Here is a 17,706-nt window from a genome sequence, read left to right as displayed (position 1 = left end):
CATTATATTCCTCACATGCCAATGCACCAAACATAATCAAAACTATAAATGACTACCATCCCGTGGGAATCCCCATCTTTCTTTATCCTCATCTGTAAATGCCAGTATTCCCCTGAATAAATACTATTTGAATTTAGCTAGTATTTTTAATCACGAGCAAGCAACCAACGAACTAATCTTGACTCTGGTTCCAATCGAAATCGAAATCGTAATCCAACTAACTAACTACTTTCAACTCAACTTTGTTGAAATGTTCAGTTTGTTGTCTGATTCATCGAATCATCACGTTGAACAATTTAAGAGAGAGAGTACATATCTTCCCTTCCACAATATATTAACATACCGTCAAATAATAGACACACATTACAACTTGGTGACAATATTACACTCGTAAGGAGGCATCATAGTACCAACAATGACAATAGTACCGACAATGACAACCCTACCTGGAAATAAGACAAGGACGACAAAAAAATGCCTTGACTTGGTTAGTGACAAGATAATCCAGACACTGCCTCCTCCACCAACTCCTCCAACACCTTCTCACTAATCTCCTTACTCAATTCATACCCTTCCAACCACCTAGATTCCGTCCACTGCCTTCCCCCGACCTCTTCCTTCACCAACCTATCCACCTCGATGCCACCATTGCCGGATTTGGTGTCACCTGACAACGTGTTCCTCACAAGTGACCAGACCTCAGCCACTGAAGTGCCGGCCGTATCGTCTCTCCGAGGCCCATGACATGCTGTTTTCCATGGACACGCAGTTAATAATATAGATTGGCTGATGTCTAACAATGCTGCATTTACAAAGTCGAAAAGAAGCCTCCAGTGCGATTGCCTCTCCCTGCACTTATCTTCCTCGTCTTCTATCTGCAAAGACTCGTACAGTAGAGATGGATTAAGAGGACTGTCGAGCGAATGCCATCCGCCAAAAATCGTGCTCTTGTTGTCGTCCATGCCAACAGATGATATCAGCTTGTTAACGAAAACAAATTGCTCATGTTCTTCGTCCGCCTTGGAGAATTTCACAGATGGCTTTAAGGTTGTTGCAGATGTTATGTCCAAGTAGGAGCTACTCCATGACAACGAACGAGCAACCGACCCGATCGGCGGAGACCGTGACAGTGCTTCTGAAGGGCAAGGCAAAAAAACATGATAGTTTTGTTAGGGAACTCAAATGTATCAGTAGAATTTGGTACATGATACTTACGCGGACATTCAGCAATGATACTTCCAGAGGACTGCGACAAACCATTATTAACATGATCCACTAATGGTGTTTCTGAAAATGAAATTTGGCAGGACTGGTCCTGGCTCTGAACAAAGTTCCCAAATGTTCCAGGCATCCCAAGAGAAAGAACACCCTGCAGATTTTTTACACCATGATTTTAAGAGTAGCAGAGAAGGATCTGACAATGCAGCTACATGTCCAAGGAGAAGCATAATATAAATGTGTTGATGCATTCCCAGCTTGTAACCATTATAATTAAATCTAGAGTCAGAAAGAGAGATAACAGAATGCATAACATATGCACCATAATTTAATTATTAATCTTCTGTAAGTTAACAGGAACATGTATAGGTTTACTAAGCAAACTTGAGAAGAATAAACAAAAGAATAGGAAAGAAATGCAGGAGCGGAATGTATCACCTTACGAAATGGTGTCTCTTCAGTTGATCCATGGCTCATTCTATCAGTGGTAACTAGCTTAATCCGTGCTGAAAGAGTATCATTAACAGATGGTAATAAATAATCATTACTTGCATCACTACCATTGGAACAACTGCATTGTCCTCGGTCATCACCAACTGAGGGAGATTTAAGCGGCTTCTGTCCGTTTGATTTCTTGCTTTTAGAGAAGAGAAGTTTTGAGACCTTATTCTTGAAAGAAAACTTCTTTTTATTTGACTTGGGAACCTCTGGCTGAACAATGAGTTTGCCGATCAAGGAACTAGAGATTTTCCCATTGAACTCTGCAATTTCACAAGCTGAAGGTGAAGTTGGGACAGACATTGATCTAGTTAAGTTCCTATGGGAAGTCTCCCTAGCATCTTCATATGTTGTCTCAAATGTGGATGAGAATGTTACTTCTTTCAGGTCATCTTCTCCACTGGACAGCTTGCTGCTAGAATGAGCAAGGTCCTCTTGGCTTCCTTCTCCGTTTATCTCAGGAATGGCAAGCACCTCGCTTAAGGTGCTTGAGGTTCTTCTTAATTGTGTCTGTTCTTGACTATTCACACTTGATGCCACCAAAGCCCACCTCTCTGAAAGCCGTTTCTTAGCTTCTGTAAAAACAGATGATTCAGATGAGTGAGATGCTCGAGAGAAGGATAAGGCTGAGAAAGGACTACCAATTTTATTGATGTAATCACAAGAATACACTGTGGCTGGACTTGCAATCTTGGAGTCTCTTAGACTGCCAACCTCATCTTCTATGTCCTCACCGTCTGACCTGTTGAATGAGTTCTCATCCCCGATATATCCATTCGATGGTGTTGAGGAGAACAAGGGTTCATCCCTTATGTTGCTATTCAGGCTTTCTCCCATCCGACAAGTTATCCCCTTGGATATTTCTCTTGAACTTACCAATTCATCAGTTGCTAGAGCTCCAGTAGAATTTTGCCCACCCGACATTGTTGGTGAATTGTTTGAAAGCTTGGTCTTTGTGTTATAGGGCTTTCCAGGGCTAGGCTTCAGAACAACTATCCTTGTTTGTTGGGAAAAGTTCTGACCTCTTGGCCCAGAAAAACTAGAGCTCCAAAAATGCTTATTCACTTTTCTAACACTTCCATCGGAATCTCTTAGCAGTTGTCTTGCCATGCTTTTGTTACCTTTCCTCTCCGTGGTGTTGGAAGGTTTCAGTACAGTTACACTAGTAGTCAGAGAAGGTAAAGGGAAGCTCTGGTGCTCGAAGAGATGCTTTTTAAATAGTGAGTTTGGTTTTTCCAGAAATTTGAGAAATAAGTCTCTGTTAGAATTCAGAACCTCAACTGCATCCTGGAACTCCTTAGAGTCAAGAAGCTTTCCATCAGTGGCCAACTGTTTTGCTTGCATAAACTTCTTCTGAACAAGGGTCATTCTCCTTTGATACGAATTCTCATCATATTTTACCTTCTGTGGAGATTGCTCTTTAACCAAAATATTCTTGGATGGTTGTTGCCACACTTCATATACATCTCTACAGTCCTTTTCATGGGAGAAAGACCTAATCTCACATTCCTGCTGCTGATGATGTTGAAATTCTCCTGTCAAACCATTGCATAAATAGTCATTGTTTCTTATTTTTCCATCGACTGTGACTGATTGCTGGAATGGTGTGGAATCGAGGCCCATCAGTCTGGCGACAACACTTGGTGGGTTGTGTCTAGACTCTGTATCATCATAGATCTCCTGTGCCATAAGCATCTTGATTGTTGTTCCACCTGATTTCTTGTTTGGGGAACTGATCCTTTGTTCACTTATTATCTGTGGATAGATGCAAATTAGACTAGAGTAAAAGAATTGTTTTGAGTCGATATAAATGGATGGCTTCACAGTTAATAATCAAGAGTGATTTTCTTACTTGTTTTCCTTCTATCTCCATTTCAACAGGATATATTGGCTTGGTTACCACATGAGAACAATTTCTGATCACTGCAGAACACAATAAATGAACTTACTCCATATCAATAGCAGCTGAAATATTGAACAACTATACTAGACCTGGATCAACATTGCCAATGGTGCAAGACACAAAAACATTGTAAACGGATGACGACAAAGCATTATGCGATATGAACTGTCTTCCTCGATGAAGATGCAAGAACTCATAGCTCATTTTGATCAGGTAAAAGAAATACCATCTCTTTGTGGTCTCTCGGCAAGTAGTTTGGATCGATCCATGCCGGCACTCAAGTCAAATGTGTTAATCATTCTTCCCATTCATAGTAGAAAACCGCTCATTGAGGTGCCTGAGATAGAGACAAGGATGAACACATATAAAATTAGCCAAGATACAGGACCACTATCCAGGCTAAGAGAAGGAAACAAGAATCAGGAGCCAAATAAATGGAAAGACCAGATAAAAGCAGCAGGCATTTTAAGCAATGCAGGAGAAGAAAGCATTGATTCTGCATTTACAACCAAAGATATCATCATCGATAACAACAACAACAAAAATCAAATTTTGCTTGAAAGAATAAGCACCACAACTTTGTGTCCAGATCCCTCCAATAATGTTCTCCGAAAATGGCCTCCAATAAAAGCCCTAAAGCACAAAACTTTGCCAGAAAAGAAAGACAACTGACAAAATAAGGAAGAAGAATGGTAGGAGAAAAGGCATAACTGTGAACCAAAAGGCAGGATATAAGGTTGAAAGATACGAAAAGGAAGCAGGAGAGCACTTATAGCAAGGTTTTAAGCACAGAGAAAGAACGCAAAACCAAAGAACACCACACGGCTGCTGGAATTTGACAGTAAGAAGGGCATTTTTGTGAGCAAATTGGACAATTAGAAGAAAAAAATAGCGAATAGATCACCAGGAGAGTGACTAGAAGAAGCCGAGTCCAAATCGAGTCGAATGCTAACAGAGCTCCAATATCTTCACCGAACCAAAAGAAACCAAGGTTATTAAGCGGAGAACCACGAAAAATCACATCTTTTCCCAAAAAGTGAGCAAAAGAATCATCATACATAAAACTCGTTCTACGAGGCACATCAATCAACCAACCGAACTATTGAGGAACAGTGGCAACACAAAAAGACACGAGAAGATCGCACAAAAGGCTCAACTTTTTAGCCCAGGAAACAAAATCCAACGCCAAAATCCGCCGCGGAAAGCTGCATTCCCCCACGGACCGCGATCCACCCAGCTTCAGAATCGAGATCGGGGTCCGAAATGTAGGGGAAAGCAAAACAAAAGCGAGGACGGAGCAGTACAAAGGAATCCAGGTCGAACGACGAGGGTAAAGATCGGGTACAAAGCTGGGGCACTGCGAATGGTCTCAGAGTCCCAGGACCAACCACACTCCACTCCGCGACCGCCGGAGGCCTCCGTCCACCGCTTGAGCCGGCGTGATCGCCCCCCCTCGCCGCGGCTAAGCTTCTGCGTCCGCAGGTGTTTGCTCGTACGCGGTCTCACAGGCTTCACTCCCAACCGCGGTGTGCAGCGAGAGAAGGGGACGCTAAAGGCATACAAATTAGTTTTGGTTGCTATCATGCGCTGGATATATATATATATATATATATATTCTTTAAATTTGGACACTTGTATGATGCATTTATTTATTTTTTTTAATTTTGTTTCTTGTTTTTAAGAAATAATATCTACATGTGATTCACATTTGGTCAACTATTAAAGCCATGAATGATTCATAATTCTTGTGATAAATTACATATATTCTAAATTATAAGGAGGATAGAAAAAATATTTTTATTTATGAACAATGGGAAAACAATTAACCTTTGATAGATAATAGAATGAGAAATATATAAAAATAATTTTTTAAACATATAATAGCGAAAAATAACCCACTTAGTCGATCATAAATTGTTGGGACATTATGATATCATTATTAGACACAATTTATTCTCGTAATAAAGAATGTTGGATAGTTACGATATTTGTGATCGACTTATCGTTTCCTTAATTGCACCTTCAGATATATTATATCCTTACCGAAGCGTCAATGATGATAAGTCTTAGTTTAACCCACGGTGCACAGACTAACACCGTTAAGAGAGGTATGGAAACTCCTCGGTCACCTTACCGCATGCTGTTGGTCGATGAAGTGCTCCAGGGAAAAATGTAAAAGCGTCACCACCAAAATGTGAACTACACGTAATCTTGCATTCACCGGCAGTACGAGGACTCGCCCTCATGTTATGGTCACGGACGGTGGACTTACCCGCTTGATGCTAGTTCAACAAAGTGACTCCAAAAGATTAAAAGGCTGCAGCAACAGCCGACCCTTGTAATCTTATTCTCACAGGAGGTGACCGGAAGTGCATTCTCGTTCGCTTCTTCCTTCTTTTCTTCCTCCTGACACAGATGAACCGTAAGCCCATCGCCAGATCAGGTATGCTGCTACGTATGTCGTTCTCCGTTTCCTCTTGATTCGATATCTGTCTCTGCGATTGATTATGCCTGCTCGACATCAGGTTGTAGTACCTAACGAGATTTACTATCCATTTATTGCCCATGATTTTATTACCTCGTTCTTAATGTTTCGTATTGATGATGGTCCGGTGCGCAGCGGCTCGATCTTTGTGGCAATCGTCGATCGGTACTGCCAACAGCAAAACTTGTCGCCCTTACGATGCCAAGAGATGTACTACCACACACATTGTAACGAGTAATACGCGACATTAAGCCTGCTCCTTCTTTGCTTTGAATGCAGATTAAAGGTATAATCTTTAAGCTTTGGACTTCCTTGGATTAGATGTAGAATCTGAGACAAATCATGGTTAAATGAAAGTGATCTGTGGTGTTGGATGGAGAGTGGGGAGGATGGATTAATTGCAGGAGTCGGCTAAGGCTGGGTTTCATGTTTGCCCCCATTTATTCATCTTAACCACTGATATAAATCTGTAGGATGCTGAATAAAGATGCGAAAGATGGGAAAATTTATTGACTGGCTCCTGATCTTTTCACTGGAGGAAAGAAGGTCTTACTGAGGCTTGATCATCTAGTGATGTTGATGTTTACTGGGGAATAAAAAATCTTTTTTTTTTCCAAAGAAAAATTAAAAAACTTTATTAGTGAAATCGATATGAAACAATCTTATTCACCTCAGAGCGAATTAAAAGATTCAAATCTGAAGGATAAAACCTCCTCCAAAGACTACAGAGTTTATTTCCTCTCTAGCATGGGTGGCCAATCAATTAGCTATGCGATTTTCTTCGCGGAATACATGTGAAATTGGTGTAGAATATTAACTTCAATAAGCAGAGCTTGATTATGGTGGGCTGTGGGTGGTTCTGATGAAAGCCAGGTTAATGTAAACAAATTAAGGATGTAAGGTGTTTTACCTATAAAATTCATAAGTCTGCCTTTATAGCTAAGAAGCCATCTAAAATCTTTTAGATTTGGTAACCTGGATGTATTCATTTCTTGGTGCCATGGTGGTTTTTGAGGTGCTTATATTGTTTTTGAATAGAATGGACAAAGCAATAATGAACTTTATTTTTATGGTGTGGAATCTCAAGGAAGAAAAATTAGTGTTTGATGAACTGGTTAGTGGACAGAAGAGAGACTGTTCCATTGTAATCATGGGAAGGAATTTAGTGTAGATGAGACATTCTGCAATGGAGTGAGTTCTAAATTAGGAGATAGAAAATGGATTTGATTTGGGAATCACAGCTTGCATGACTCAAACTTTTAAGCATAATGGATGGATCTATTGCCTTGGAAAATTTTTCGTAAGAGATGATTAAATTTCACAGGATTTGGAGTTTGCGAATTATGCTTAAACTCATAGAGTTAGAGTCTTTTGTAAACTGTTAGGATTTAATTCAGATGCTGGTTACAGAGTTCTGTGGACTGATGAAACATGCATTAGTTCATCATCTCTAGTTCTGTATACTGACATCAGACAGAAGGCATGTATAGAACCAAAGGACTTTGTCTGCGGCTTGTTCACATAATTTGTCAAGATATGATGAATGCAGAGATCAACTGTTCTTTCAATGTGATATATTCAAGATCCGAATTAATCTTCTTCTATAGTCTGTTTGGTGTTCGCAAGTTATTCAGATGCTAGATCGCATTAGTGGAGAGAGGCTGGATAAGGAGATGGTAAGTTGTTGGGAAGAGTTATGGTCGGTGCCGGTGCCAGTGCCAGTGCCGGTTCCCATAGAGGGAAAGGAGTGGTTAGATCTTTGGAAACTCTTTACACAATTGCTCTGAGCTCCTCAAGTGTTATAGTTTGGATGGGAATATAGTCTATTTCTTTGATTTCTTTTATGTATTTTTTTTGGGTTCAATCTTCTATTTCTTTCTTAGTTTTGGTTTTCCTTTTTCTTACACAGGTTTTTTACTTCTTCTAAAACCCTTCCATTGTTGTTCTCTTTGTACATTTCAGGTCTCAAAGTAAATGTCAGCACAGAATCTTAGAAACTCATTACTGAACATCACTCATTGACTGATTCAGTTGAGAAGCACAGATTCATGCAACCTTCATTTTAGAAGGCTGATTATTTTTCCTCTAATTAGTCTTATGTGATGCAAGAACAACTTTATTTTTCATCATGGCCTTGTGAGATCTCACCAGCATGTAAACAATCCAAGAAAGAGAAAACCTGTACATGTAGAAAGCATGAAGTTTATCAAATGAACTTTTAACTGCGAAACACAGTTCAGCTCTTCACAACTAGAAATGATACAAAGCCTTTACACAAAATTACACTTTGTAACAATTATAGGAGAAATTAAAATGAACAAAAAAAGAAAGAAAATGAAGCTTGCTGGGGGATTCTGTTCTTAACATGAGGATGGATATCTGCTAATCTCAAAGTGAGGCAATTAAGTCGTTGGAAATTAGATGATTTCAAGCGCTGTTTTAACTATTTTGAACGCGCAGTTGGTAAGCATACCGTCGAGTCTTGGTATCATCACCGTGTCCAGAGTCTGCCCACCGCTAGTGAGCATAAGATGATGAACACCAGTTGATTTTGGAAGGATTTAATTTTTTTTGGAGCCTCTTTGTCCCACCAAAGCACGCGATAACTTCACCGAGCGGATCATGTACTTCCCCGTCGCCGGCCAGAGTCTGGTCACCTCAACTGAGCATTAGATGATTTCAAGCGCTGTTTTAACTATTTTCAACGTGCAGTTGGTAAACCTACCGTAGAGTCCTGGTATCATCATTGTCCAGAGTCTGCTCACCGTTATCAGCATAAGATGATGAACACCAGTTGATTTTGGAAGGATTTAATTTTTTTTGCGGCTCTTCGTCCCACCAAATCACGCGGTAGCTTCACCGAGTGGATCATGTACTTCCCCGTTGCCGGCTAGAGTCTTGTCACCGCACAGCAAAATGGTACGAAGTCCTCGTAGCATAGTCTTCACCGCGATTGAGCGTAAGTAGACTGACGTCGAATGGTTTTGCATGGATTTAACTATTTTTGCGGGGTCTTCCTCGGATGAAAGGATGTGGTAACTTCACCGAAAGTTCGGGTCCTTTCCCTTCCCTGCTGAAGTCTGGTCACCGCATTTCGCATGGTTTTGATTTTTTTTTAACCTTCTATATTTTAATTGCATGAGGTAAGTTTATATATATATATATATATATATATATATATATATATATATATATATATATATATATATATATATATATATATATAATAAGAGACTGAGTAAATGAATAATGGGTCGAGAGAATCAAGTGATATGACAGTTCGATTGAGGTATGCTTGCAGTATACATATAGCGAAATGAATTTGCATCAAGCCATTCATACGACACGAATAGAAAATTACAATTGACTGCGAACCATTAGAAACTCGGACATTGTGACGGTGCAGAAACATAAAGATTAAAAAAAACAAGAAAAACAAAAAAAAAAGTGTGCGCGGAAAAACACTCGGAGAAGCGCAAAAACAATTGCAAAGGATAAACATCTTTCACCAGTGAGAAAAAAAACATGAAAATGTAGTTTCTTTTCTTTCTAAACTTTATAGCATCGTCAACGGAATTTACAAAAGATAAGTAATTACAAAATGCAATGAGAACTTTTGCAGCTTGGCACATTGTCATAAAGGAGGCAGGCTTTAACCAAAATACAGTGGCTCAAACCTTATTTAACCGAAATATTGTGGCTCAAACCTTATGCTAAAGGTCGGTACATATATCAAGTTAAATGGCCTACAAAATGCTGTGTAACATCTTTTCTTATTGCCCAAAATATTACAAACAAATACATGTAAAATCCGAACCTTGGCTATTTATTTGTCACCTGATCCAAATTGTCACCAGTCCTACAATTATGGATAGCAAAAACCTTCATTAGTTACTTATATATGTATATAGGATAGAGAAAAGATGTGTCGGAAATCAAAGTACCTGAGAACCAATGCAAGGCCGATGGCTACTCCCCTTTGGATCAATGCAAATGTGGAGGAAATTATGTAAAACTACTCGACTGTGGCTGCACAAAACTAGCCACGAATTAATTGACTTACAAATACTTCGTCAAGTTCTTGTACCATTTCTTAAAAGCAACAAAGAAGAAAAGCAGTCTAAGAGAGAGAGAGAGAGAGAGCTATGCCCCCAAAAGAAAAGCATGTATATCTGTCCAGCTAGACGCTGTGTAGACAACACCAGACAACCCTCCCTTCCAGACATTAGCATCCTCTATAACTTCCCGTTGTTTCTTTATCGAACCAGAGTAGAGCGGAACGAAAGACACACCAAATTGCTCCCCAACTCTCCTCAAGCTTAAGCTTGATCCTATGACGATACCAACATCTGCTTCCAGCAAGCAAAGCAAATCACCAACTGAATCCCCAATGTAGACAGACAAATGCTTTTCTTCACTGGCAAGGTTGGCTATGATGCTTTTGAATGTCTTAACCTTGTCCAAGGGAGACTCCATCATTCTGAGAATTTCACCCGTTGAAACAGATCCATCGTAGTTGAACTCATTCGAGTGTATGCCCAACTCATTTAGACAACCAACTGAACAAATTGAGCACAGATTCAGATGGCTTTGCTAGAGCATCATGGAGAAAAATAACCATAATAATGTTGTGTTGCCTAATAACCTTGTACAGAATAATAAGTTCAATACTATCAACAAAAACCACAATTAATGACAAGTCAAACTGTGAGACATGCTAAAATAATCCATTTCTGAGAGAACGGTGACCTGCCTCAATCTTTTAATGATATATCAGAAAGGCAGATGACATCTTGGAACTCAAACTCTAATACACAAATCATTCCAATCTTTTGTCTCTTTGTTGACCAATTTAGAAAAAAAAGTCGAAAAACTTTCTAGCTTAAGATAAATATGTGATTGTGCATTATAGGAATATAATAAATACCTTTCCCATTAAATCAGGTGACTAAGTGGTGTTGTAATAAATTCCAAGCAAGCAACTATTGGCACAAAAATATTATTTTAAACTTTGCAGAAATATAAATGATGAGTGGAAAACACAAATAAACTTTAAAGGAAACAAAGAAAGCATCTCATTTGGACACTGTTACATAACATGATCCTCCTCATAGTAAATTAGGGATAAAAGATACCTAGGATACACATATAGAAGCCTGCTGAAGTAAGGGAATAAGAGAAGAGATTTTGGTAACTTCATATAAAAGTCAAAGTACCTGAGGATGGGATGAAGGTGAACAGAATAATGCCAATAAAACTAGTAATTATTATTTTGAAAATTTTCACAACAAATGAGGTAAACTATCGGATATGAAACTCTTAACTTTGTGACATCTTTATTAAAACATGGAAGTGCTTGTGAAAATAAGAGTTCAGCAGAGGATCTATGGACAACATTTTTTGAAGTTCCAATTGGGAAAATATAAAAACTTTTCTCTTTCCTACTCAATAATATAGAAATGATTAACAATTTTTATAACACAAGAATAACAAATAAATGATCGTCCCATGAATGAAGATAAGCATTTTGATACAAATATTTAAGAAACAGGGCAAGACAGTAAAAAATAGATAGACATTTGTAAGTTATGTAAAAAATTAAAAGGGAAAGATCTAACAAAAGCTAATGTGTGAAGTAAATATATTTTCAGTTGGCTTCGGTTATGCAATAGATAAGCTAATAAGAGTTGTCCACTAAATAAGTGTATGTAATGAGATGAATAGGAACTTTGTACATATATCCTCACATGTATGGGAAATTAAGGAGTTTCTTTCTCTAACCGGTATGTGGCCGTGACTCGATTAGCTACATCTTCCGTATGCATGTGTACCACCACAATTTGCCTCTACAAGTGGAAAACAAAACAAATCACAAGAGAAAATCAAGGAAAGGAAGTACCTGAAGAAAAAGCTGATCTTATAAGGTCTGCGCACCAACAATATGACAGTATGTGGAACTCGGCATTAAGTTTTTGTTTTATCTTTACAACATTCTGAAAAAATTCTTTACAGCCATCTTGGAGGGTCAAACACTCCCCAGTTCTCTTGATATCTTCTAAATTCATTCCCTTCAGCAATCCTGACTCTATGACCCTAGAATTTGCTTGTTTTTCAAAATTGGAGAACTGCTCAAGGCTTTTGTAAAGGCTTTCATAATCAAATATCTTTGCTGCACATGAACAAGTAATTAAAGGCGTGTAAGAATTAACAAATACAGTGTGCTTAAATATTATCTCCAACAAAAAAATAAAAAACATGCTGTTATCTGATCATCTTAACCACTGAACTTGTTAGAAGTAAAACTTGTGATCAAGTTACCTTGCTCTGGTGGAAGTAAGCTTTCGATACATTGCTCATACTCCTCAGTATACTGCTTAGAAAGAACATCCCAGGAGTTCCTCACATCTGAAGGTGACCTCTGAACACTCAAAGTATCAGTCCCACTCTGACCAGGCTTGGATGCGGTTAAGATTGCAATCTCAGCTAGTAAGGCAGAGGAGTCGAGCACAGTGCAAGTCAAGTCAAAATCAGAAAAAATAACCAGATGATTTGTCGGATCATGCAGTTTTGTTAATGGAACAACCACCGGTTGGACAATTGGCTGAGCATTGAAGAATTCAATTTCAAGTTTCATAGCATGGCACCAAAGCTTTTCTATTATTTCAAGCTCCTCGCCAGTCAATGAAACACTCAGTTTGTCAAGCAAGTCTTCTATTTGAACGGCAGATGCCTGCATGGCATAAAAGAGAAAAAATGGCAACTAACTATAAACAAAGTTGAATTTGTCTGTACTTAGTTCAATAAATTGAATTACAGATGAACAGGACAAACAGCGGTCGATTGCTTTTAGACATCAAGATACCTCAAAACCTGCAGAGGAGTAAGTGTCAATCCACTTCTTGTATGGATGACCATTTCCCTCATATTGCAAATGCAACTGAAGCTCTTTGCCCAAGAATGCATAAAGCCTCATGCAAGGGGTCATAGCACCAACTGTGTAGGCAGCAATTTTTGTCTTCTCAAAGGGAGTAACTATTTTCCCATGTCCTTTCCCACCTTCAATTTTCCCACCAGCAGTCGCAAGCAAGAACTCAGTGTACTTTAGTGTTGCTGGGTTGGGAATTATCTCTTTGGTGGGGTCGATTCCCCATTCCTGCATAACTGGTTCTCTTAGATAACTTTGTATGCACAGGTCTACACATACCCCTGTACGATTCCAGTAAAAATGCAGTTTTTCACAGCTATAAGAGAAAGAGTGAGAATATAAACTAATCATAATAGCACAACCATTTAAGTTCTATTTAGCTACAAGAAAAATAGGATCATAATTTGTGATCAGCTATATAGATCTTATACCATCTTTGGGTGACAGACAGTAAATAAAAAAAGGTATCAAGACGAGTAAATCTTAGTGACCTCAAAGCATGGTACAGGTGTAAAATATGAAAACGTGATTGCATTGTCAATTACCCAATCTGCTTTATAATATCCAACTATGTTTTCAAAAATACAATCCTTATAAGAGAAAATACCAAATAGAAGGGAGCATAAAGCACTGAAAAGCATCCAATGAATAATTGAAAGAAGGCACAAAACCTCCAACATCAGCTTTAGATATTGAACACAAACACGCACATACACACACATATGGATGGTTTTCCTGAAAATGTCGCCCTTTTTCATTTTTTACCCAAAGGTTCCCCCTCTAACCCTTACCAACCCCAACAGTATTTTTCCCGCTTGTTATAGTGTTTTAGCCTGACATGTTACAATGTTTTGACAACCATAACAAAAACAATATAGAGTCCAATTGAAAACACTATAAATGATACAAATAGAGTCATAACCTCATCCAGATTCCAAACCAACTTCAAATTTAAAATTTTGATACCGTAATGGTCTATGAGCAATGACAACCAAAGAGACATGATATAATGTTACTTATAGTGTTTTTCAATAACTTTAGTGCTTTGCAGTGTTTTCAATACTTCAATAAAAACACTATAACATTATTAAAAACCACAATAAATGAACCAAATGGAATCAAAACATACTAGAAATTATTTGATATATCATACTAGGATTCAAATAGATATTTGCTATAGGAACAACATCACCCAAATAAGGATACAAAATTAATCTATTATAGTGTTTTGACCACCACAACAAAAACAATGTAGAGGCCATATGAAAACACTATAAATGATCCAAATGAACTCCTAACTTCAACCAAACCAACTGCAAGCCTAAAAATATGGTATTGTAATGATCTACAAGCAATGACAACCAACGAGACATAATATGACGTCACTTACAGTATTTTTCAATAGCTTACAGTGTTTTCAATATCTCAATAAAATTACTATAACACTATTGAAAAAACACTATAAATGAGCCAGATGAAAACACTGTAACGGTTCAAAATTGGTGGAAAAAACTAGCGTAAAATGTATCATTAGGGTTGGTGAGAGGCATTTTGGGCATTATTCAAATTATGGGGTATCATTTGGGAAAAATCAAAATAGGTCACGTCTTTTGGGAAAAATGAAAAGGGAGCCTTAGGGAATATATATGTGTGTGTGCATGTGTGTGCGCACGTGTGCACGCACACACGTATGCTAATAGCATGCTTTTCATGGTAGAACTAAGACCCTGACAATGGCATGTAGAGAAGTGACAAGTGGAAGATCACACTAGTGCGATCATCAGATGCAAATTCCTCAAATTGAAGTATATGATAATAATAAAACGGACAATATAAAATTCAAAGTAAATTGATATTAATAAAATTTAAGACATCAATCATACAGCCAAAAGGAACCATGATATCTCTTTTAGTATAAATTGCTGAATCTAACATAACAGTCAAGCTATATATCAACAATTTAACACAGAAGAAACCCTAGAAATAAAAATCTAAAACTATTTAAAAGTATCATGTACTTTAAGCAGAAAATCCTTTTCATATTCAAAAGAAATACTAGGAAAAACAAGAAGAGCCAAATAAACATCAGAATAGTATACATAAAAGCAAAACACATTAAAGTGCAACATCAAACTATTTATTGCAGTTTAAGCACAAAATTCTTTATAAATCAAAACAATTTCATAGGAAAAACCAGAATCAACATGGACACATTTTAATTATTTCTTATTTGAATAAAATTTATTAGTTCAATAGTATTCTGCAAATGCCATAAGTTGTCACTTGACAACATTTTTCATATTTCCATTTCACTTTCTAAATTAGAAAAATAAAGCAAATGCAGAAAAAATGAAAAATAACAAAGTTTTAATTTTAATTGAAGATTTCATCCTTGCAAGAAAGTTCTCTATTCTACAAGAGAGAATATCAATTAAGAATATTATCAAAATGGAAGATTATTTTCCAAATCAAGTATGGAATGTTGTCTTCTTCGAAATGGAAAAAAAAATAGATGACTTGTTTGATGATGTATAATAATCACTCTTTATTTTTTGTATTTTCTTTTTTTTTCTTGTATTTGGGGTGTATAAAAAGGGACATGAATAATAATGGAAAATCAAAGCGAAATGGGATATACTAAAGTATGCTTTCCCATATAATTTGTGAGTGATATGAGAAATTTATTTTTCGTACGAAATTATCAAACAAGCAAAAATGCAAGGCTTTTATCATGGGAAATTCTCCTTGAGCCACAACAAGTTTGACAGTTATCCCTTCCTTATCCTATTATCTTTTTTTATTATCTTCCTCTTCCTCTCTCTCTTTCCATCCCCATATTATAGAAAAGGTCCACTACATGTATAGTATCAAAACTCATCCAGCATCAGTTTTAGTATCAAAGCCTTTAATTTAGCCAAGAAAAGAGGGAGAACTCATATTTTGATATTCAAGATTACTCATCCAGCATCAGTTTTAGTATCAAAGCCTTTAATTTAGCCAAGAAAAGAGAGAGTCTGTTTTCTCATGATATATGTAAATAATGTGAGGCCACATTGATTTTTCTGATGACATAAATCCTTAATCTCTAGGAGTTTCTCCTATTGAGCTAGAGCAACTCTATTAGTTATCTCTTTTTTACACTATTATCTTTATTTTCCTCTTTCTCTCTCTCTTTCAATACCCCTATAATAAAAATATCCCACTACTTGTTTTACATATTTGGTGTCTGAGTAGCTTGTCCTACATCAAGAATAGCCAATAAAATATGTAAAAGATCCACAAGTAAAACCATTGTAAAGCCCAATGGAACAAATTACAATACATTGTTCTAATATAAAATCCTAATTTGATAAATATATATGTTAGAAGTTGCCAAGATCCAGTGAACGAACTGCATATGCAATCAAAGATAAATCCTACATAATAAAAGAGAAAGAATGGGCTGAGAATTTGATGTGATCAGAGAGAATGATCGAAACCTTACTTGGACGACTGAATCATGCATTTTAAGCTCATCAAGAACAGCTTTCCTCAGCTCAGTGATTGCAGCCTTGGTTTCATCATCATCAGCAAATTCTTCTGCCATCTCATAGCTAAAATTTATCAAAAAAACAAAGAATGTTTTATCACCATTCAGGAATGAAAAGGATGGACAGCTCAAAATATCCCACCACAGGAACAACAAGAAAGCTAGGATCCAACTATCTGCAACTAGCAAAATCGTATCGACCCTAGCAGAATTCAATACAAGAACAAGTAAAATGGAATGCTTAAAAAGAATCATAAACCCCAACCCACTGGACCACCAAGAACCACCAAGCGTTAAGGTTTCTGGCCGAGCAGGACTGATCACGCTTGAGCAAACACCTTGAGGACGTGGAATTATTCAAAGACCAAACCGTAAATAGCTCAAGATCCAAGAAGTCGCAAAAATAGTTTATAAATCCTAAACCCTAATTCACAAGCCCAATCAGTAACCACCGACATCGAAGCTCAGGGAGCCAAGAGCTGTACTACTCACGCTTGAGCGAACGCCCTGAGGAAGTACACGTCCTGGGCAATGTAGTTGCGGAAGGTGTCCATGTTCAGCTTCCCCGCGGCGAGGCACACCACGAAGGGGGTATACGACGCAAACAGGGCCTCCTTCCAGGAGCCGATCCAGAACCGCCTGGCCACGGAGCCTTCTCCAGAGGCCGCCGCCGCCTTCGCCACCATCTCCATGCCTGCACCAACCGTGGGGGACGAAGGATCCGCGGCGCAGCGAGCAAGGGAGGTCGATCTCGAAGGCGAACCCCTCCGATCAGCGGCGGCGACCGAAGGAAGCTTCTCAGAGAAGCCGAGATCCGATAAATATCGCTTCGAGGGACGAAATCGGGAGCGGATCGAAGGCGAGGGCAAGGAAGAGAAGGGGACGCGGTTATGGATTCGGAGGAGGAGGAGGAAGGGGGAGAGGGATCGCATCAACGGCGGACGAAGAAGAAATGGTGGGATGGGGAGGTTTGGGAAGGATTTGGATTACTTATATGCGTGGAAGTGGAAGAGGGTGGTGGGGGGAGTGCCGGCGGCCGGCCGTCGGTCCGTCTCGTGAGTCGCTTGCAGTGCAGATCCGCTGCGTCAACCTCCGAACATATATGTCTTGTCTCACGTCATCACCACCATCATCGTGAGATGGACACG

At 38.3% G+C, this 17,706-nt stretch overlaps 2 protein-coding genes and 1 long non-coding RNA gene across 6 annotated transcripts; 1 reads left to right on the top strand and 2 right to left on the bottom strand.

The window, feature by feature from the left end:
* Nucleotides 1–274: 274 nt before the first annotated feature.
* LOC135610698 (uncharacterized) lies at nt 275–5,204 on the bottom strand. 4 transcript variants are annotated; one of them, XM_065105521.1, is made up of 6 exons: nt 3,709–3,837; nt 3,569–3,639; nt 2,358–3,471; nt 1,657–2,291; nt 1,216–1,369; nt 275–1,135 (listed from the first exon to the last, which is right to left on the bottom strand). In XM_065105521.1, exons 1-6 carry the CDS (start codon nt 3,821–3,823, stop codon nt 489–491), a joined length of 2,736 nt encoding a protein of 911 aa, XP_064961593.1. In that variant the 5' UTR covers nt 3,824–3,837; the 3' UTR covers nt 275–488. The 4 variants fall into 4 exon arrangements, with proteins under 4 accessions (XP_064961593.1, XP_064961589.1, XP_064961590.1 ...); XM_065105518.1 differs by lacking the exon at nt 3,709–3,837 and adding exons at nt 3,846–3,956; nt 4,924–5,204 and having other exon boundaries at nt 277–1,135; nt 1,657–3,471; XM_065105520.1 differs by lacking the exon at nt 3,709–3,837 and adding exons at nt 3,846–3,956; nt 5,008–5,204 and having other exon boundaries at nt 277–1,135; nt 1,657–3,471.
* Nucleotides 5,205–5,998: 794 nt separating this feature from the next.
* On the top strand, nt 5,999–8,313 carry LOC108952930 (uncharacterized). Its single transcript, XR_001978166.2, has 3 exons — nt 5,999–6,144; nt 6,240–6,390; nt 8,067–8,313. It is a non-coding gene; the product is annotated as an uncharacterized LOC108952930 (long non-coding RNA).
* A 1,317-nt stretch (nt 8,314–9,630) lies between these two features.
* On the bottom strand, nt 9,631–17,660 carry LOC103999130 (bifunctional TH2 protein, mitochondrial). The gene is made up of 7 exons (XM_009420826.3): nt 17,051–17,660; nt 16,514–16,622; nt 12,967–13,257; nt 12,423–12,834; nt 12,004–12,273; nt 10,049–10,663; nt 9,631–9,963 (listed from the first exon to the last, which is right to left on the bottom strand). The coding sequence occupies exons 1-6, from the start codon at nt 17,488–17,490 to the stop codon at nt 10,248–10,250; spliced, it is 1,938 nt and encodes a 645-aa protein (XP_009419101.1). The 5' UTR covers nt 17,491–17,660; the 3' UTR covers nt 9,631–9,963; nt 10,049–10,247.
* Between the last annotated feature and the right edge of the window lie 46 nt (nt 17,661–17,706).

The sequence above is a fragment of the Musa acuminata genome, chromosome BXJ2-4 (assembly GCF_036884655.1).
Source record: "Musa acuminata AAA Group cultivar baxijiao chromosome BXJ2-4, Cavendish_Baxijiao_AAA, whole genome shotgun sequence".
NCBI lineage: Eukaryota > Viridiplantae > Streptophyta > Magnoliopsida > Zingiberales > Musaceae > Musa > Musa acuminata.
Note: the sequence above shows the minus strand (reverse complement) of the source record. Positions and strands in the feature narration are given on the sequence as shown.